General features: G+C 41.6%; 1 protein-coding gene across 4 annotated transcripts in view; it reads right to left on the bottom strand.

Annotated features, from left to right (window-relative positions):
* Positions 1-20,142, bottom strand: part of PDGFD (platelet derived growth factor D) — a 138,356-nt gene extending 118,214 nt beyond the window's left edge. For all 4 annotated transcript variants that reach the window (XM_084225196.1, XM_084225198.1, XM_084225197.1 and 1 more), the window contains exon 1: positions 19,551-20,142. In XM_084225196.1, the coding sequence (XP_084081322.1) occupies positions 19,551-19,680 (130 nt within the window). In that variant the 5' untranslated portion in view covers positions 19,681-20,142. The remainder of the gene's footprint in view (positions 1-19,550) is intronic.
* Positions 20,143-23,234: the final 3,092 nt, after the last annotated feature.

Raw genomic sequence — 23,234 nt, 5'->3', positions numbered from 1 at the left:
TTCATTCTGAACTAGCCTTTCCCCCAGTGGACAGCTATTCAGTCCAAGAGAGGACTGATCCTAAAATACTTTAGTTCTGATCACTTCCAAGTGAATTTTTCAGTGTGTCAACAGTTAATAACCAGATGAGAGGAAAACCAGCCACAGCTTGTCGAAACCATTATCTCCAACATGCTACATACATCTGCCTTTGCTTTTCTGTTTAATCTAAGTGCAGAAATAATAGGAGCCAAGAAAGAACTATGATGAAACAGGTCAAATCAGTCATTCAGTCTGATAACTCTCCACTGATAGTGCTTGTGCCAAGTTCCTCAAAGGGCAACTTAAAACAACAGCAGGCATAAGCAATTCTGTAATATTAGATAACAAAGAAAAACATCTTTTGGATCATTTTTTTAATTCTATTTGGACTCCTAGCCCTATAACATTCAGTTAATTTAATGACAGTTTCTATTCAATTTCATTCAGGTTCCAGTATTGAACTTTGGAAACAAAGATAGTAATGTCTTTATCTTCCAGGGCATATGGTCAAGTCCAGAAGTGTTTTAGCATTGCTCAAAATATATTAAACCATTTGTCTCACATTATATGCAATTAAATACTCTTTAGAAATATTCTGAACCAAGACACTTCTACCACATGAACTTCTGCGAGTGAATTTATTGAGTAAATAAATCCTTATGAGACCTCTACAGAATTACTGTTTTTCATTTAAATTGGGTTCCACCATATACCCAGAGAGGGTCAAAGAAAGAATCCCATGTTGGCTTTTCTGTATTGTGCCATTTATACATCCTCTCACTTCTGCATTTCTACTTACTAGGTCTTTTACTATTATTATTATTTATACACAATTTTTTTTCTTTTTGGTGCAGTTCATTTATCCAAATAAAAGCAGTAAGACAAAATAAAGCAACACTCAAAGTCACCACTGAATGTTCCTGTATATCAGCTTTTCATGCTTAACTTAGAGAAGACAACTAGTTAATAGTTATACCATTTAAATGACAAATTATTTGTGGAGACAACATCCAAGTTGCAAATAAGTTTTTTTAACACGAGGAGTTGAAAGAAAATAATGTAAAGGGCTGGGTAAGAACTGGCTGTGTCTCTTCTTGAAAAGAAAGAAATGGAGCATGCTGAGTTAGAAAATTTTAGTTGTGTTGTAAATTCTGTATGTGTGAACCACAAACAGTATTAGGACAGTCAGAGAATACTCAGTTTCTAGCTGCAATTATTTTGGTTTCAGAGTCATTGCACAATGCTAAACAAACCTTACAGACTCATGGTGTTCCTAACACCATATACATTTCAGTCTAATATCCAAACTGTGATTTACCTCTCTACTACTTCTCCCATGCAAGCAGCCATTTATATTATGCATCTGTTCTACTTTCAGATAGAAATTATACATTAACTACCTTTACTGGCAAGTTTAGATATACAACCTTATGTTCATTCTTAATGGAACAGAATCTCTCCAGGCTCTTGCTTTCATTAATTTCTTTTGACTATTACCATTTTAAAGAGACATTAATTTTCTCTGCTTGAAAAACAAGAGAAATTCCATACCTTCTATGACTCTGACATTGTTCCTTTATGTGTTTAAATTCTAGTATCTGAAATACTCATAACTCTCTCAGAAATAAAAATATGACTGGATGGGGATTTCTGAAAGCTCCCAATACTCTATTCCCATTGAAGTCACTGCTAGTTTATTCCACACTCCTGTGAAATGAGAGCTTAGGCAGCACTGAAGCCTGATTTCATGCTGTAATGTTTCCATAAATGGACTTCTAGGTATACACAAAATCTATTTTTAATCCATAAGTACTCAATAACATCACCAGTGTGGATTTGCTCTATGCCTATATTCCCACTTGTGAGTTTCCCTAATAACTGTTGAACCTGTTGGCTAAATTGAAGATAAAGCCTCAACGGTATTTCAGTTCTGTAAGCTTTTTGAAGACTAGCAGGAAAAGAGAGAGAAGAGAGACTGTATTAATGTCTCCCAGGGAGCTGGGAAGAACTTCATCCTCACTGCTCAGCAGTCAATCCAGAGGGAGAACATTATGGTATGCCTTAACACTGGGAAAAGTTTAGAATGCAGCTCACATTCACCGAATCACATCATCAGCTGTGTCAGAAGGGACCAACCTAGATAAGGAATACAACTCCCAGCCCTGCACAGGACCATCCCCAAGAGCCAGAGCATGTACCTCAGAGTATTGTCCAAACACTTCTGGAACTCTGTAAGGCAGCCTACCAATGAGGTAAAAAGCCTTAGGTTTGCAATACTTCAAATGCACAAAGAATTACACTTTATTGAATGAAATAACTTATGTTTAAGCCTTAACACAATAAGATTTAGACATTTTATATCTGCTTTTAGGTAATTTAAGGAAGAAAATGCTAAAACAAATTCTTAATATATTTGGGATTATTTACTTTTCGTTGCTTTGTAACTTCTGATCATCAAAGGAAAACAATATCTTACAATATGTGAGTGGCAGATGGGTACCAAGTATCTCCCACTACACAGTCTGAGGTGCAGGAACACATGTAGGAGTCAATGACTACATGCACTACAGCTGCTCCAGGGAGGAGGGCTGCAGGTGCAGATCTTTCAGTCAGCAGCACCATGCCTGAGTGGGTTTGGTCAGGGTGAGTTAAGAGAGGGAAAGGGCAAAGCACTGGTTGAGCAGTGAGACAAACACAACTGAAAAGATTCAGAACGTAGAGAGGTACTGGGTTCAAAATATGTAAATTCATGTTTGCACTTCTATGTTCGTGCAACAAGCCCACACCCAAAGTATATTCCTACAAATGTTACCACAACAGGATTTATGATGTTCTTTGCAGTATTCAATCAATCTCTTTTCCCTCCAGCACTTGGAACTCTGCAGCAACCCCTGGCTCTATTTTCATGACTATGAACCTTCAACCAGGTGTGGCCAAGAGCTGCTTCCTTTGAAGCAGTGATTTTAGACCCTGCCAGAAACCTCTGATAAATTCATTCTCCATGAGTCAGACACTAATACCATTATAAGGTCTAAACCAGCTGACAGGAGTGAGCTTTATTAATCTCAGTTGACCTCTGTACATATAAAAAATTGCTAGCATAAGATCTTGTGAAGTATAGGCTGGCCTTAGTCTATTTAATAACTGTCTGAGATCCTGGGGAAAAAAAAAATAAAGCCAAATCTAATCCTAAATCTTCTCATACTCCAACAGTGGTGTCAACCCTCCACATTTTATCCCAGAAGCAGTGGTAATGAATGTTTACTCTTGAAGCTTACATTTCACAGAGTAATGGACTGTTACGACTTGCTAGTCAGAAATAACTACTATAATGCCATTGCTCATCACTCTAAAGAAATCTTTAATCTTATCCTAAAAATGCAGCACTTTGAAGAGATCTAGAAGATCCAAGCCATGTTTCTCAGACAACAATAAAAATAGAAATATTTTTAGGTAATTTTGTAAGCTTGCTGTGCTAGTGACCACTTGCCCTAGACTTGCTCTGAGTAGCAAAAAGAAGAGACATGCAGAAGGTAATTCATCCCACCTGAAGGCAGACATCTCAAACAAATGGGATGAGCAGTTCTCTGCAGGTGTCTTTCTCTCCCGCTCAATTATAAGGGAAGCTTTAGCAAGATGTCCCATTTTTCAAACCACCAAAGTTTTTTAAAATGAACTTTTTTTTTCTCTACAAGTTGCATTTCAGACTCATTTTAAAGGTAAGGCAGACTGGACCTGAGATGAAGTGACTGACCTCATGACAGATTTTGTGATCTATTGTGGAGATAGGCAGATGGACTGAATCACATCTGAGATTTCAGCTCAGTTCTAAAGGTACAGGTAGGAAACATAGCTTTATATCTTAATTTTATTCTAAATTTTTATTTTTTGAGATTGCTTGTTTTAAAATAATATTTAAAGACACCACCATCAAGAACACACTGTCTGCAATTAAATATAACTTAGCACAAGTTCAAGTAGTTCTGCTCCCCAGGAAGATGAGCTGTGTTTAACAATATTTAAATCTATTTTGTCTCATCATACATATATAGTGCAGCTTGAATTTTATGATCTTTAAGATGTCAGAGAACATATTCATAATAAAGTTGTTTTGACTATGCTCCATTTAGACAGGAATCAGAATTCAATCAAAACGTGTGTATTCAGCATTTTAAATAGTTCTTAGTTAAGAAAAAACACCTAATTGTGTTGAAAATATAAGAAAAAGAATTACCATAACATGTTTGACTTAGTAAAAAGAAAATTTGCCTATTAATCAACTCTAACTGTTCCTATTCATCAATAGCAGCCATATTTCTGAAATGATTCATGGGCTCCAAAATAAAATGAAAATTTAAATCGTTTTGAAAGCATCTGTGCAGGTGTGTTCCTGTTTTTATTTTGGATGTTTTTCTCTGCAGTGCTGACTTCGTACATTTGGTTTTTACTTATGGACTGAAAGAGAAAACCAATTGTTCTGTTTGTGATCTGTTTGGTCTGAGGACTTTCATAAGCCCAAATTCCCTACTCAATTTTGAGTGAACTGAACAAAATGAATGTTCACTCTACAACTTTCAGGTAAATTGAAACCAGGAATAATGAAAGCAAAATTTCTGTACAGTAGCAATTGAAGACTGCAGATTTTGAAAAAAAAAAAAAAAGAAATGCCAAAACCATTATTCAACCTACTGTAAATGTGGTCCATACTGATATTTAATGAACTGCATCTCACTGTGCTATAGTTGCAAAACCTGGGCTGACCTCAACAGATAAAAATAGTTCTTCACTTCCATACTTAAGAAAACAGCAATATTTCAAGTAGAATTTAACAGATTTCAATGAAAGCCTTTTGCAGTTATCCAGTAACATGTCTTACATTTTGCTCATATCTTCAAATAAGCTGCCATGATTTCAAATGGGTTTATTTTTCAAGCTAGATAGCATATGTTTTTTATTAAGAATGCTTCTATTATACAATGGAGCCCTAAGTTAAAGAAAACTATATATAATGATAAAGAAAATTTTGCAGATTTTATGGAGATTTGTGCAGAATAATCTTCAGAGCGTAGCAGCATCACCAGCATTGTTTGCAAGGCAACAGATATAAACAATACAGAAAAAGTAAACAGACCTTCAAAAAGCTACTAATTTTATCAAGACCATATGATACCAATTCTTCAAAACAACAGAGGATTAGAAAGAGTTTCATTGAAATATAAACCAATATTATAGACCAATATAAACCAATATTAAGAACAACACATTTAGGATTGTAACATTAAAGTTTATGTCCAGGTAAGTCCAGAACTTTAGAAGCAAAAGAAGCATGACCTGCTTTTCAATGTCTATAAGAACAGTAAGACGTTCTGCATAGATTTTAAATAGAAGGTTGTAGGGCCTGTTAACAAAACTGTACCATTTTGACACCTGAATTCAGAGTTAGGTCTCAGGTACTGAGAGATCAGCATCAGCTTAAGACCATGCATACTACCAGGGATTGTGAAACAAAATGAAGCTGTAAAACTTTGCACTTATTTGAGAGAAATCTTAACTATATGTGACATATAAACTTTCTCAGTGGCTGACAATGTCACTTGGTCCGTCAGGAATTCTTTGCAAAACAGAGGCAAACAGAAAAGGATTATTCTGAAATTGTTCCAGCAGGAAGAGCGAAAGGAAAAAAGTAAAATGTTACAGCACAGAGACTGCCTATTATCTTTGTAATGCTCTATGGAAACAGATATTTGCACTGAAATCAACCAAGACTGCACACTGATTACCTTTCCACAGACAGACTAGCTGCTATGCACACGGGCACAGGAACCGCCACTCTTAGAAAAACAGGATGTGGGAGAAGGTGGCAGAACATGGTTAAGGTCTTAAAACTAGATTCTTCAGAGCACTAGAAACCAGAGAACTCCAGAGAATCACTAAGACTTCCACTTGACACCCCCAGCACTGGCACGATGAATGCAAGCCTGAATCGTGTTGCAGCAGAGGATTTCTTTATGAGGAGCTGTCTGAGGTATTCCTTTTTCAGTTTAGAAGTTACCAGAATAATCGTAAGGGCAGAGACAGAAATCACTAAAGGGTAATAAAAGAGTAACTCATAATTTACATACTTAAAATTAGGCAGAATCAGCTGCTGCCCCAGTATTGACTGAGTGATCCTAATGGGTTTAAGAGACACAATGCTACATACTGTACTCCTCAGTCAAATGTTTCTTTGCATGCATCAAATCTAGAGGGGAGCACACATAAAAACATTCCTTCTCGTGTTTTGTGTAATGTTCCTTTCTCCTCTGTCAACCACAAGGCAGAAAAGCCAGAATTGTTATATATACCATTCCTTCTCTTCTCTACTGAAAGTCAAATATGGATTCACAGAGAATGAATGTGAAGATACCAGTTAATACTGAAAAGACAGACCTCAAGCCACAGTAGCAATACCAGCTTCATTATAGTTTGACTACTTTTAGCAAAGATGTCTAAAAATTGACAAAACTGAGAAACTAATCAGTGTACTGGGGAAATTAGTGCTAATTAAGTTATCTGAGTACCTGAACTTTCGCAACACAAAAACTGTAAAATAGATTAGCATTTTATTTACCATTCATTATTAAGAGGTGAGCTGCAGCTGAAATCACACTACATTAATAAGGTCACAATTACAGTAAGTTACTTTTTTGCAAACTGAACACAATCACACAATGCTTAAAATTCCATTATTCCCAGTCATGGGGACAAGGTGAAGACAGGACCTACGCCTACTGTCCGTTTTCCGCAGGAAGTAAAAATGGCATGAATTGACAAACAAATGCACAAAATGTACATATATCGCACATGAGGCACACAGGGACAGTGTCTCCCACACAGCTCATTGATGAACAGCTTATTCCTCATTGAAGAATACAGAGACTGAACACATAAATTATTTTTCATAGAATCATCTAACCATAAATTGGTTGGAATGGACTTCTGAACGTCATTTAGTCCAATCACCCTGCAATGATCAGGGACATCTTTTCCTTAGCAAGAGCTGCAGTGCCACGTGGAGGAACTGGGAAAAGTCAAATCTGGCAATATATCAGATTGCTTGCTGACACAGGGTTAAGATGAGGCTTCAGTTTTACAGACACGGGGGGGAGGCAGGAGCGAGCCCTTTTCAGTGCACACTGGAACAAGAGGATGCCCTTCCACATTCACCAGCAAGACATGGAGCAGTTACTTCAGCAGAAGTAAGGAGGAGTCTTGGCACACTATCCAACCTCTTCTGGCCTCTCTGCCTTAGCAATCATTTACAACGACCCCTTCCCCTTCTACTGAACAGCGCTGGGACACCCAAGGGGAAGATTATTCGGGAAATTGAGGCAGGGCAGAAGCTCCTTCATCTTCCATATGACACTCAGTACATGGCTGGTGACGCACCTGGCTGAACATGCAGGGTTTCACCCTTTACTCCTGCTGTGTCTGGCCCTACAATGCATCTAACAAAAAAATCCAAAACATAAAAACTGCCCTCACCACCATCACCACCACAAAAAAAAGTCATCTAGTTCATCTGTTTTCTTTATTAGTTCATCATTTAGTTCATCTGTTTTCTTTATTTTGAACATTTAACGAGGCTGTGTAGTCAATTCAACTTTGTACCCAATGTGATTTTGAATTTCTTTTTTTGAAAAGTATGTTTCAGGTTACACCCACATGTTCAGTGATCTGACAGTGCTTTTATTTTTTGGGTTTTTTACTGTCCTGTCAAAAACCAAAACAAAAATGTCTCTGACACTTTCTTTCTTTCTGGCTGCTTTCCTTTGCTTAATTTTAAAAGCAAATATTCAGTGAAAAGTTTGTGAGAGCAGTGCTTTGTTTGGAATACAGTAAATGTGGGGATTTGACAGGTTCTAGAAATCTTCAGCTTCAAGTATTGCCAGTCTGTTCTCAATTTTCTTTTTCTGAACCTCAGATGTCAGCACTAGACAGTCAAAATTTACCAGCTTTTTAGCAGAAATGCCGTGCACACGTGCAGGAAAAAGTGGACATTCTATGTGGAACTATTCAGCAATCATTATGGGTAAGATCTCTTTGTTAGTGTCCATCATAAGTAAGCAGGAGTGTATGTCTTAGGCAGTAGCTCTCTGACAGAGGTTCAGCCAAGCCCCCAGTGGGAGCTCCCTGGGTCTCCTGCAGTCAGCTCCTTCACCAGGCCCACCCATGCCTTGTGAAAGCTCTGCCAGCTGCTGCTGCACACACAGGAACCTCTGTCAAAACCAATTTAGAGACCTGCCTGGTTTCACGTGCTGGCATCAGATCCTCTGTTTTATCTGGCAATTTTAAGCAACTTTTAACTGGAAAGAACATCAAGTCAGCAAGATAATGATAATACTGTGGAGTTCATAGTGGTCTGTCTTTTAAGAACAGGCTTTGCGTTAGCCACAGTAACTATAAAATAAAAATTTTAAAAAATCTACAGTACTGATTTATAATAAATAACTGAAGGAAATGCTTCTCTCCCACCTTTGGAAACAGAAGGGAAGGAGAAGTTGCATTAGGTGACAAGGCTGGGTATCTCCCTAGAATGCTCTTGGTATTTTTGTTCTGGTTTGGCCAAATACCTTTGAAGCTACCTGCAAATATCTTTTTGAAACTGGTGTGCTAGCAATTCATTGTCAAAACTGCAATGACATGTACTTAAATTTGCAATCATTTCACTGTAAAAGCATATATAGAAATACATTTTGTCTCACTTCTGATAAGAAAAACAGGTGACCCTTTTTCCCTTGCCTAAGGTGAACTTTAAAAGCAATCTGCTTGACAAGGTTTAACTTTAGATCCTGCAAAGGTTGGTGATGGCACAAAAGATAGCAGGAGAATCAGGAAATGGCACAGTCATTGGAGACAAATCCTGAGACAAGATCCCTGTACAAAAATAAAAGGGAGCTCCTGCGAGCCTTGAAAAATATCCTGCACACATTGATAAAAAAGGCCTTTAAAGTCATTCTTCAAAAAAATAAACTGAACTGACATATCCAGTCATTGTGATTTCTTCTTCGTGACCTTCCTCTATATCCTTATGCACTAGATGAAACCAAACCCAGAGAACAAAAGTGCAAAGTAACAAAACCAGAATAATAGCTTTCCCTGTTTTGTTCCACGGTTTCTTTAGAGAAGAGACTGCTATTTAACTCCCATGCCACTGAAGTCATATTCAGGCAAGCATGTGAAAACCAAGATATTTGATTTTTATCCAGGACATCACACTTTCATTTTGTGTAATTCTTTGTTCCCCAAAGCCGGCTGTTCATGTGCCCAGTTATTTTACCTCATGCATGGCACATGGCTCTCAGTTTGCAAAAACAGTCGCAGCTCTGAGCAGGAAAGTAGACAGGAGGTAGGACAGTACAGACAGCAAGGACACAGCATTTTAAGGATGGCTGCACCCTGGTAAGGATCTTTGCCCACATGCAACCGTGGCTGTGGGTGGCACTTCTGCCTCTCCAAGCTGCCAGGGCTCAAACCTGACATTAAAACTAAAGGTATTTACATATAGTGATATTGACTGGAGGAAAATATTGTCAAATGCATGTATACTGGCCAGGAGAGGCTTACTGTGTGTGCTGTGGCTGGTGAGGAGACTGGGGAAAGAGCAGGGAACAGCCATACTGATCCACTCCTCATCCTCCTTTGCTTGCCATTATGGGAACAACACAAGTACAGGATCAGTCCTCACATGCATTCTAGAGTACAGCATGAGGTTCCTCTGCGGTGCAAACAAGTTTATTTCTGGAGTGATGCTTGTTTCTATGCTGTCACGTGGCCAAGAGAGTTCCTCATTTCTTGAAGTCCGTTGGGAGGCAAGGCTGTATCTATGGAGATCAGGCTTTGCCATGCAGGTCCAAGAAGAGACTCAAGACACCCTAACATTACTTAACATAACCCTTAACATAAGGGTTCTGCAAAGATGGGGCTGTCACTGCAGCCATTTCTCAGAGGCACCACTCAAGACACCCTGAGTACACTGTAAACAGGGCGTGTGCACTGGCAGAGAACTGACTCTGGAGGTTCAAACCTTTGCACAGACTAATTATGTAACAGCAGACCACACACATACTAGGAGCAGCCAGATCACTACTATACATGATGCTAGAATTTTGTATTTTGCTTCAAAGAAGCGTTTAATTTTCCAGGATCTTATAAATGTCAGGAACTGGTGAGAAATGTACATCATGTCAATAAGCTCTCCTGGGTGACAAGTATTAATTCCAAACAAAAACAAAGCCAACCTATTCAGGTACAGAACAGTATTCTTCCATTAGGAGGATGAAAAAACAATAAAGAATCCCTTTCCCCTTCTCACAATTTCAAAGACATCTCACTAGAGCAGCAGTGATACATGCATACCTGGGGGTTTGGGAACCCCAGGTCACACCATATGGCCAGCGACGAAGCAAATCAGCATCCCCCTGTGCAAACTGCCGAACATTCAGAAACATAAAAAAGCAATGTGAATGCGGCTAATGGAGCAAGGGAACAGGCTTACAACCTGATCTACAAAGGGAAACAGCGCCATAACTCTGGGGCTTTCCACCAATTTCAAAGCAGAAAATTCCCTGTAGGCTTCTGCAAGGAGGTCTTAAACCCTTTTACTGACATCTGGATGTGTGAGTGAAATCACTCCTATCAGTGATTATCCCTGCTGTGGAATCATGATTAAGAACCTGGGTTGGTCCGTCTCCACAAAGAATGCCAAGGCATAATCACCATCTACTTCTGTTCTCACTCAGCATTACTGCCACTGGTTTGCTAAGGCAAAGGATTTATCTTTCAAGAAAACCGGCAGAAAAATTAAGGGCAGAACAGTACGTAAAGGGTTTCTAGATCCCATAGTACACCCGGTAATCAGCATTCTGTGTATCTATTTTTATTCCTTCTCTCTAGCCAGTCTGGGTCTCTGCTTCATTCTCAATCCACTTTTTTTGTGAGTCACATCAGATTAGAAATACATTCAACTATGAGAAAAATCTTTTGCAACGGATCCAAAAAGAAACAATAACAGAAACCCCCGCATATTACATTTGGAGCCTCTTTAAAACAAACAGCAACAATGCAGGACACAGAAAAATATGGACAAATTTCCTTACGGTCTTGCTTAGAAATGTGCTGCAGCTGAGGTCACTTGTAGGATATCCTGTGGGTGACACATCAGGTAGCCAGTACAGGAGAAAAAGAAACTGGACATTTGAATACAAGGCTTTGTTCAGCATTTTTGCTACACAATCTGTAACTACATCAGTTACCTCTCCATCTCTATCAGTGCAAAGGATTTGTTTGGTTTGTCTTAGTGTATGGACACTAACCGAACATCCTAACTTTGAGTACTGCACACAAGTTCCTCACTACAAGAAAGAAAATGAGGTGCTGAGGTGCACATCCAAAGAGAAACTAAGCTCAGGAAGGGTCTGGAGCACAAATATGATGAGGAATGACCAAGAACTGGGGAAGCCTGGAGAAGAGGGGGCTCAGGGAGACCTTAACACTCTCTGCAACTCCCTGAAAGGAGGGTGTAGCCAGGTGGGGATTGATCTCCCAAGTAACAAGCAATAGGACAAGAGCAAGTGTCATTAAGCAACACCAAGTGAGATTTTGATTGGATATTAAGAAAGATTTCTTCACTGTAGGGGTTTTCAAACACTGGAACAGGCTACCCAGGGAAGCATTTGAGTCACTACAGCCAGAGGTATTTAAAAGATGTGTAGATGTGACACTAGGGGATATAGGTTTAGTGGTGGGCTCAATCTTAGGGTCTTTTTTAAATTAAACATTTTTATGAGTCTTTGATTGTATTACAAACTCATCACTGAATTCCTACACGTTTTATTCTATCCTGTATTAATTCATGTGTGAATGGTGTACCAGGCCTTACCACAAGAAGTGCTGACGGAATTTTTGTCATTAATTTTAGCGCAACAAAAGTCAGGATGACTATTTTTCAAGTTTTTCATGGACCTAGTACTTAATAAATAGTTTTACAGAGTCTCAACATCATCAAGTCCTAAGGCACAGCAGGGCTAAAACACATTGTCATTAAGTTTGAACAGAAGGTAAAAGTGTGTCCTCCTATAGCATCTGCAAATACATAGAGCTCTAATTAACAAAGCAGAAACATGGGATGTTGTTCTTCACAGTGTGGGATACGGGTCAAAAAGGAAACATGAAACTGAAGATTACTCATGTACAATAGGAAGCTCAAGATCATGGAGGATTTTTTTTTTCAAAAATATTAGAGCCAAACCCAAACTCCCAAGAGAAAGTATCTCCAGTTTCACACTAAACAGGACACTTCCTTAGCTTTGTAAACAGGAGACTGATTTGAAACAAAGTGCCAAACAACTCTATGCAATCCCATATTTCAGACAAGAGATCATCACCAGAAGCAGATCACTGCTCTCTTTTATCCAAAATGTGCTATATAATGTAATCAACCTCATAGATACAAAGCAAGAATTTTGGAGGCAATTCTTGAATACAGCTTGAATCAACTGACTTAAAGATTACTACTAAATTTCCCTGCATTAGTGGGCAAAGTCTTACTACAGAAAATGCCAACAAACAGCCTCCATGGTATTTCTTAGGACTCCTTTAGTATCCTGATGTCAAATCCCTGCAGGTGCACAAAAGCCAGGGCAAGCCAGGGCAGCCTTTCTTTGGGGTTGGGATGTTAACTTTTGAGAATAAAAATCATTGAGCTGGACTCAATGATCATTCTTGGTCCCTTCCAACTAAACATATTTTGTGATTCTGTGATAGGCGAATATCTATTTTGCTATATTAAAAGATATTCCAAAGATAAAAATTATATTTATTCTGCAAATGCAGAGCTGGCAGAAGTGCTCACCAAGGTACATTCCACCATTTAAAAACAGTCCTAGCAAATCTGGAAGGTCCAGTTAACTGGAGGTCAGCAAATGTGACACCCATCTAGACGAATGGCCAGGAGGATACAGGGAAATACAGGCCTGCCAGCCTGACCTCAGTGCAGGGGAAAGTCATGGTGTCAACAGTGTCATCACACAGAACATGCATGACAACCAGGGGATTGGGCCCAGTCAGCATGGCTGTAGGAAAGGCAGGTCCTGACTGACCAACCTGATCTCCTTCTGTGACCAGTGGATGAGGGAAAGGCTGTGGATGTTGCCTGCCTGGACTACATGTACTGGGTTTACCTTGACTGGAACTGGACACCAAGCACCCATCAAGCCTCTCTATCACTCCCCTTCTCAGTGGGACAAGGGAAGGAAAATAAGATGGAAAACAACTTGTAGCTTGATGTAAGGCACTGCACTAAACCAAAGAAAAAAAAAAGCAAAAAGCTTATGCTCTACTTTCCATCAGGGGGTGATATCCAGCCACTTCCCAGGAAGCAAAGTTGCAGCACACGAAGTGATTGCTCCAGAAGGCAAACACTGTAAAATAAAAAATACCCCAAATTCCTCCTCCCTCCTTTAGCTTTTATACCTGAGCTGATGTTGGTATGAAATATCCCTTTAATGTGGGCCTGGTTGTGTCCCCTCCCGGGACCTTTCCCACTCCCAGCCACTTGAGAGGGGCAGAATGTTAGAGAGAGCCCGGATGCTGTGCCAGCACTGCTCAGCAGCAGCCACAACACTGCTGTGTCATCCACACCTTTCTAACTAACAATGCAAATGACAGCACTGATGTGGGGAAAATTAACTCCATCTCAGCCAGTCCCAAGAGACTTTAGTAAAGCTTCTGACACCATATCCCACAGAATTATCCAGCAGAAAACAGATGCTCATGGCTTGCAGAGGTGCCCTATTTCCTGTATAAAGACTGCCCTGTTGTGCAAGTCCAGAGAGCGGTGCTGAATGGAGTTACATCCAGCTGGTGGCCGCTTGCAAGTCCGTTCAACAGAGCTCAGTACTGGGGCCAGTCCTGTTCAATATCTTTATTGATGCCCTGGATGAGAGGAGCGAGTGCACACTCAGCAAGCCTGCACATAAAAGCAAGTTGGGCAGGAGTGTTGGTTTGCTGCAGGTAGGAAGGCTCTGCAGAGAGATCTGGACAGGCTGAATTGATGGCCCAAGGCCAATTGTATGAGTGCAGAATAAACAGCTGGGCTCAATGATCTTGGAGGTCTTTTCCAACCTAAACAATTCTATGATTCCTAATTATGCAAATACTTGATACACTTGGTTCATAAAAAATATATAAACTATATATTTTATATATATAGTAAAAAAAAATATATATATATATATATTTACCCACCTCATTTAAACATAAGCTACTCAAGCTTTCCTATTACACTGTCTTGTATGACTTGAACCCCTTGACTTTAGCAGAATTATGAAGATGGTCAAAGTTGATCAGAATTATGAAGATGGTTAAAGAAATGGACATTCACATGATGAATATTACTGCACTAATGATCCCCTGTGAACTTTCTCTTTATGCCTATTCCTAGATGTTTTATGAAACACAACATCTCTGTGGCACGGACAGAACTCCCAACGTTATTTTAGATTTTCAGCACTGTTCAGTTTCTACAAATCAAAGCACTACAACTATCAAGTTTTCTCTTCCAGCCCTTTAAAGAATTTGCTGGCCTAATTCAGTTTCATAGTAATACTAAAGGCCCCAAATGAAAACCAAGAAGTTTCAAGAGACTGTCTGAAGAACAATAGTGACTTACACTATGATACACATCTGCCTGATAAAACATATTTCATATTCCTTTAGAGAATTCCTCTATGCTGCTTGCTGCTGAGTCAGGGTTGGAATTCTCATGCAATATGCTTTGATATTTCAGTCCAAACTGTTAATTATATAGATAAGAGACATCATCAAAATCAGATAATTGTAGACCAAAGTGCATTACTGCAGGGAAATTAGTAAGGCTTTTCTTTAAACTGATGAAGCCTGAAATACATATTTCTATACAAAATCTAGAAAACAGGGAAATAAAGCATGTAAAAACCAATTAATTTTGGCCATTTCACAGTTGACAAAATTTTATGTTACCAGAGTCCTCTAAAATAATTTATACAAGCCTATTATAAAAGAACTCAGTAAGTACATTCTAAAAGTGATGTTTTATACCACTAGTGATACCGAAGACATTTCATAGAACCATGGAAACATAAAATCACAACATCATGGAATGGCTTGGGTTGAAAGGAACCCTCAGGGTCATCTAGTTCCAATCCCCCTGCCATGAGCAGAAACACTTTGCACTAGACCAGCGTGATGAAACCCCTTGAACAGACTTCTCTGGGCAACCTGTGCCAGGGCCCCACCAGATCCACAGTAAAGAACTTCTCCTACTACCACAAAATCATAAATTGGCTTGGATTGGAAGGGACCTTAAAGCATCTAATCTAAACCTATCCTCTTTAAAAAACCAACCAAACAACTGAAAAACAGAAAACAACAAAATTTTCTCCCCAAAACAGACACTTAAGGTTTGTTTGGTGAGAGAATCCCACCCAAATTACCATACACTTTTCCCTGTGATTAGGCATCAGCCAATACAGGGAAGAAGAGGGTAGAGTTAATGGCATACATCCATTTGGACCGGGCCATAAAGAGCCATAAGCTGTTGGCAGTTCTCCAGAATTGTAAAAGTACATTTTTTTCTTTGTATTTTGGTGGTGCACAAGCAAAGCAAAGTTTAAAAATTCCATGTTTTTTTGGATTCATAATGAAAACCACAAGAGTGTGGAATCTTATCATGAGTCATCTGATGTTATGGTTTCAAATCCACATCAGAAGATACTGATTCCATGTCTTTCAGTTGTTTACATACTGAAATGACCTGACACTATGCTGTCTGTTCTGTTCTGTCTTTTCTTTGAACTCTGGAGTTTGAAGTTTAAAGTATGTATGGCGATGCTTAGTCTGAAGATACAGACTAGGCATACTTCCCTATACTAAGCAGATGTTTGTTCAATAACTGATAAGAAAAAGCATGTGATGTTTCAGTTAGACATTACATAGTAAATAATATTATTTAGCACTTTTTATCTTCTCCTTTTCATCTCTGAATACACATAAACAACCAAAATAGAAGAAACAAAATATCAGACCTCTTGTAACTAGGCAGTATTACCTGCATACTGCAAACTGGGAAACTGAGTCAAAATAGCATGATGGAAGCATCTGGAAGACCTCTGTGTTATTCTGATGAACTTCAAAGTACTTAATAGCATTAATAAACACTCTAAGTGAATACCAGTTCTTGTGCTATAAATGTCGCTGGCACCTCCAGGACACTTTAAAAAATTGATTAGTGCTACACTGGACTGCTGAGTCAGGACTGTCCTTCAACTAGGACAAGAGGATGTCTTGTAAGCAAGTTATTTATATACTTAATATCTTCAGCAGAAAGTACAGTCTGGTTAGGTTTGGTAGCCAATAAATAGTAATTTTTGTATGAGCTGCCCTCCTCCATAGATTTCTTATCAGATCAACTTCAGTCTTAAGTAAGAGCAATTACAAATAGGCCAGGTTCTTTCAGTCTGAAAGAAGAAAGGCAGCATTGAATCATGCCCACTGCAAAGGTTTGTTTTGGCCAGAAGAAGACCAAGCCTCCATATTAAACTCTGTGTATGCAGTATCACTAGATCATCCCACTTGGAACTGGAACTCAAAGGGTTGTTTTTTCTTTTTAATAAAATGTGCCGGTGGTCTTGAACTTCCCAAAATATTTTTTTGAAGCTGAATAGGCCTTGTTTCCTCTTCTCTTTTAATTTCATAACCTAATAAGCATGATAATCAATCCAGAACATAATATTAAATTACCTTTTATCTTTGCTGTGTGTTTTGAGAGTGTTGTAACACATTTACCCCAATGTACTGCATGCTCTCAGATCCCATTCTGTATTGTCATATCTGCAAATATTTACAAAGCAAAAAATACTGTCTGACTCAGCAATGCAACTCACATGGCTTTCATGCTGTTCCATATAATTGCTTCAGACCAAAACAACACAAAAACACCACTGCGAATTACAAAAGACAGAAATACTATTAGTGGCCTACAGCCAACTGTGGTCTAAGCATTTGCTTGTGAGCCCATCACATGCATGCAACATTTGGAATACTGCTCAAAACCTCTGGCTGTATACAAATATAGACCCTCAGTCAAGGAACTCAAGCAACAGTTTCATTTGAGTAAAATCAGGGAGATCAGCAGCTGATCTGCTTTAAATGTCGCAACCCCACACCAGAACACACCGTCCTTTGCAGAGAAAAAGCAACAGGATTCCCAAGCACAGGGAGAGAAGAGAGCAAGGCTGCAGCACTTCATCAAAGTCTGTGACCCCTTCAGAACTTCCATAACATCCACTCAGGAATTGCAGAAGTGTCTGACTTTCGCGTGGGCACATTCATTGTAGGCTGCAAGGCTCACGAGCACAGGTCCCAGCAAAGATGAAAGGTAAGATGTAATTACACACAGATCTGCCACCTCCCAACAGCCCCAGTATTAGTCCACCTGGTACCCACAAAGATCAACCACTACAAGTTGCCTTGGGTCATTTTAATGGTGCAAAGCTTAATCAAATTGTTAAAATTATCACAACAAGGAAGACAGCAATTAAGTAATAATTTCAGAGGCTTGTTCTCTTCATCACTCCAAGAAGCAATTTCACCACAGGAAGTCTTCTAGGGAGTAAAACACCCATCATACTTCCATTAATATGAAAACTTTACTTATATTAGGAGGTAATGATTTCTTCATTGGCTGTACAGAGATGATCAGAGTAATACACACTCTGATGTTCTAAGTATGTAAGTTTTCAATGAAAAAGCTTGCTTGAAGTTTGAGCTGGATGGAAGCTTGCTTAGCCTTATTCAGAGATGGTCTCAGTTCTTCTATGAAGATGGCAGGCTAACAAGTCATGAAGCTTCATAAAACACAGAATAATTTTAAAGAATGAAACAGAAATAACAAATATGTACTTTTATTGCAAACACATACTTTTTTTTTTCTTTAATGAGATTAAATTTTACGTCTTTATCAGAAAGAACTGCAATGCTATCCTGCTTCCTACTCAACATTTCAAGGAAAAAATCCTCCATCTTCTCTAAGTCTTTTTTCAGTGACTAGGAAAGGCATAAAAATATTATTAAGTTTAATATGGCTCCAAACTTTAAACAAAAACATCTTCCTAAATCAACTGTATACCCATTACATGCATTGTATACATGCTGGAAAATAAACACTGGCAAATACAGTCTTGGAAATGGCTCAAGGGCCTGGCTTTTTGAAAAGGGTTTATAAAATATATAACTGCTGTCAACTGGAAGATGTTAACTTGAAGACTTATGTTGACTCTGTTCATGTGCAAGGAGAACATCCTGCATTTCGTCGTCTAAGAAGGTACACGGCAACGTGCAAAAGCAAGCTCTCCCACGTGAGGCTGGAACATTCCACGGCGCTCCCTGGCCAAAGGCCCACCACTCTTCCCAAATGGAAACTCATGGATTCTAGAGGTGAATTTCAGCAGCGCTGTTTCTATGCAGTCTCCCCGTTCGCTCCCCGTGGGGCCAGGGCACAGGACCACGTTCACCGGAGGCACCTGCGTCCCGCACTGCCGCGCCGCAGTCCCCGGGCAGCAGCTCGGCTGTCCAGGACACCGTCTGCCGGCAGCTCCCGGAGGGAACCGCAGCGGAGCTCAGGCTGAAAACACCCTTCCCACGGGGCGGGCGGTGTCCGAGAGCCCGCTGCCGCCCTGATGGGTGCGCACCATCCCCGGCCATCACAAGGGATGGGGCCAGCCCTGCTGGGGCAGCGCCCAGTCGATCCAAGGGAACACCAAGCCCTGGGCTCAGACCCTCCGCTCGAGGAAGTCCCCTTACCCGGCGAGCAGCCCTTACAGCAGTCGAAGGCGGCGAGGCTGTGGCAGGGCCGGGACACGATCCCGCTCCAGCCAAGGAGCCCTGGGGCGATGGCAGCGCCCCTGACACAGCGCCCCTCAGAGCCCCCGCAGCGGCGCCGGTGCGGCCGGAGACGCCACGAAGCCGCCGCTCTGCCCCGCAGCCGGCACATCACAGGCACGCGGGGGACGCGGGCCCAGGGGTGCCGAGGGGCGCCCGGCGGGGCCCGCCCGGGCAGCCGGGACCGAGCACTCCGCGTAGTCTGGCCCCCCGCAGCCCAGAGGGGACGCTGGGGGTACCACCGACTCCCAGGAGATCTCCTCGAAGTTGCCCCGAGAAGTTTGGGACCGGCCGGAGGTGCAGCCGCCGGGCAGAGTCGCCCCCTCAGCCCACACCTCCCCTCTGCCACCTGACCACACGCTCCCAGACCGGCCGCCGGGACCGGACCCCGGAGACCGACCCCACGACCTGGCTGAGCTCCCGGACGGGACCGCACCCGGACCGAGCCCAGTCGCCTTCTGGGCAAGCGGCCCTCGCTCCCGGGACAAGGGGAGCGGCAGCCCCGAGGCGCGCTTAAGGGCTACCCCCGCAAAAGCAGCCCTTGGGAATAAATAAAGCAGCAGGACACCTACCATCTCGCCTGATGTTGGAAGCCCGCAGGGCTTTTATAGATCCGCTCTGGGCAGGGGCGGTGGTGCCCTGACGGCTGCAGAAGTTCGCACAGACGACGGCGTAGAGCAGGAGGAGGATGAGCAGTTGCATTGGGACCGGCTGCGAGCGGGACCGTGTCTCTGCGAAGAAACGGGCTCTCCTCTCCCGCCGAGGGTGCTTCCCTCGCTCGCTTTCTCTTCCCCCTTAGCGGACTTTTTGATTGTTGAGGGTTGCTGGTTAGTTTGGGGGAGTTGTAGGCGGGGGGCAAAAAAGGCACAATCCCCGCAAAAAAAAAAAAAAAGCGCAAAACCCCAGAGCACTCGAAACGGCGGTCACCGCCGCCGCGCTACTCTCCGAGCTGCCTCAAAACTTCCTGCATGCTGAACTCTCGGCTGCCCTTCTGGGCCGGCCAAACTCGGCAGAGGTGCGCAGCGCCCGGGCCGGGACCGCCGCCCACTCCCCTCGCCCGGCACGGCCGTGCCCCAGTAGCAGGCGGGGGCTGCCGCCGCCGGGCTGCACCGCGCCTCGCACCGCGCCTCGCACCGCCCCCGCCCGCCGCGCCGCGGGAGCCGCCGCCGGGGTCTGCCGCGCCGGGAGCGCCCCGCTCTCCGCGCCGGGGGAGGAAAGGGGGCCCGCGGGAAGGGGGCGGGAGCGGTGCCCGGGCCCTCCCTGAGCTACCGGCCACGCCGTCTCCACTCCGGGCAATAAGTGGCAGGAGGGATGGTGCGAGGAGGGGGCTGTCCCCGGTGCGGAGTGAAAGCTCCCGGCGACTGGCTAGGAGAGGAGTCGTGTGCCAAGGGCTCTGCGCCAACACAAGGGCCACGCACCCGGCGGTCCCGTCACCCTCGGACCCGCGGTGGCCGCGTAAAAGTCATCGCTGGGCCGAATGCCTCAAATCTCCGAGCTGTGCCAGGGCGGGTGAGAAGACGTAGTGGGACAACTGGTGAATAATCCGCAGTTGTCCCTGGGAGAAATATATGGGCTTCTCCTGTCATGCCAAGCACTGTCCACTTTTTCATAAAAAGTTAGTTCTTACTAATTTAGACCCTCATTAAATTGAGTCTGGCATTAAAAGATTGTATTACTACCTGGAAGAGTTTAGGTCTAAACCAAAGGTATGTGAGGGTTGTAATCTGATTGCTAGTTTAATACTCTTTCTTTCCATGAAAATAATCCAAAAGAAGATGCAAAAAAAAAAAAAAAAAAAAAAAAAAAAAAAAAAAAAACCAAACCTGCTCAGGTTTTAACATCTTATGCAGTCTTAGCCAGTCTAACAAACTGTTACATGCTGCCAGATCTTTAACAACATGAAACATACGTCATTAGCAGAAGAATGTCAATATGGTGCTGTATCAGGAGTCTTGGATGAGTCCTGCTACACTGTGAGTTCTGCCTCTGGCTGTGTGAAGCATTTTCTCCAAGAGCATGCTAGGATGACAATGGGACTGAAACATCTTGTATGTCTTAGGAAACCAGTAGGGTGCAATTCTGTTATGCATAATTCATGCTCCTTTATCCCTTTCATGTTCCCCAAAACTGACAGTGAACCTAATCCTGCTCCCATGTGGTAGATAATGGAAAGACTCCAACAGTGCTTCATTTGTGACCAGATGTGACCATATTTTAGGTGCCCATTTCAGGGGGGAACTAGTGAACAGAGGGAAGGTGGCCAATTCAATCATCCTAATAGAAACAGAATGTCAAATAGAGGACACAGAATGAATGAGTATGGGGGAGCCTGGGAGATGTTCTCTCTTTCTCCAGTCAATGGGTCTGCCTTTCTCCAGTTACCTTACAAGGAACTGCCAGAAAATGCCAATAGAATCCCTGCTCCCCAGCTCTCTTTTGACCTTCACCACGACTCATGGTGAAGTCTTGCCTTTCTTAGTGCTTTCAGGCTCTCCTCCTCTTTTACATTTGGGATGCTGGAATCTGTAATTGGTTCTCTTTGGGGAACTGGCCATTTTAAAGTGGAAGAGAAAGGACAGATTACCTCCCAGCCAAAAGTCAGACGAAAGATGTTTTGACAGTATCTGAGCAATTGCACAATTCAGTCAAGAAATGGCAGTATTTCCCAGCTTGTTTCTATATTGAAATCCATCCATATAAATTTGCTTATATAAAATTCATATGTCTTCCCAAGACCTGGGTATAGAGACAGTCTCTCTGGCCCCATGCCTTGCTGGCTGCAAAGGTCCAACTTTAACAGAAGAGTAAAAGAGATTTTTGTCTTTAACAGTCCACAGCTGTTTGGCTGACATGTTCCCTGGCTTGATAGAGACTATAAGTTTAAACTTCCTCGAGCTGACCAGGGCACAGTGAGGTTTCCTTGGCACTTTTTCCTTTTTTTTTTTTTTTTTTTTTAAGAGTACATTCTGTTTTGGTACATAAGATGAAATTCCTGTTTATGTAGCAGAGATACCTGGTTGCTTAGAGACCTCTCAAGCAAAACAGCATGAGGCTTCATCAAGTAGATGATGATGGATATGGGCAAGTGGATTCCACCACCTGTGGCTTTGATACATGCTAAGAGGAGCCCTGTGTAACTCATATCATATGCTCACTGTACATTTCTGTTTCTCCCTGTACAAAGTATGGGATAGTGCACCTCTTTGTTCTTAAAGCAAAAAATATTTCTCTAGTAGACAAGTCTCTTTCTCATGTCAGAAAACAGGGAATAACATTGTGGGGTCCAAAACAGAGGCCTAGCTCTATGAATTATCAAATATTTATTTTAGCCCTAGTATAAAAAAAAACCCCAGATTTTCCAATTTGATGTACAAGTGGACAGAAAGATTTTGGGACAGAGAAGCAAAACTAACATGCATTAATAGAATGTTAGAGGAAAGGCCTGCATTCCAGTGACTGTGGCTACAATGTCTTAGTTCACTTTAAAAACCACTAGACCCACTATAAGCCAGAAAAGTATCTTTATAATAAGGTGTCATAAAACCCTCATCAAAGAGAGAGAAGTTTGGATTATACTCAGACAGTTTTATAAGCATTTCACTGCGTCTTTCTGGCAAAAATGTTGGCACATTGGCTAATCTGCATTCTAAGTGCTTGGAATAATTTAAAGCATCAGGTGGCTTCTATAGGAAGACCTATAGCAAATCATGGTTGCTGCATAAAACGACACATTGATGTATAAGTGTGATAACCTAGGTAATTATAGATTTGTCAGCTCAATTGGGACCCTAATAAAAAAATCTTCACATAAAAGTCAATTAATAGAAATTAAAACAGAAATAATATAATTGTTTTCTGTCAATCTCAAAAATTTTACCAACTTGGAAATCTGGTTGACAACCAGAGTAGCATCCGATTACGGCTTTCATAACACACCAATTGGTACTGCATGATTTGAATCATATGAAATGAAAGCTATGCATAACTTTCATTCTTAAATGACAGGCTTAAAAGTGTTTATGAAAAAGGGGAAAATTATTAAATGGATTCTCTTTGAGAGAGTGGTACTTAGGCCAAATTTTTACTTCTGCACTGGTTTACACTTGTAGGCACACAGTTTGTGGTAACTGGGAGTGGGGCTGCAGCAGAGCCTCATCCCTAATGGGCCACAGCTGTGAAAAGCTGGTGAGCAGCATTGGAGGTAAAGAGACAGGGAGTGCCCAGGTGCTCTCACCAGTCAGGGAAGGGAACAGAAG

The sequence above is a fragment of the Fringilla coelebs genome (assembly GCF_963513975.1).
Source record: "Fringilla coelebs genome assembly, chromosome: 2".
NCBI classification, from domain to species: domain Eukaryota; kingdom Metazoa; phylum Chordata; class Aves; order Passeriformes; family Fringillidae; genus Fringilla; species Fringilla coelebs.
This window is presented reverse-complemented; position numbering and strand designations above follow the sequence as displayed.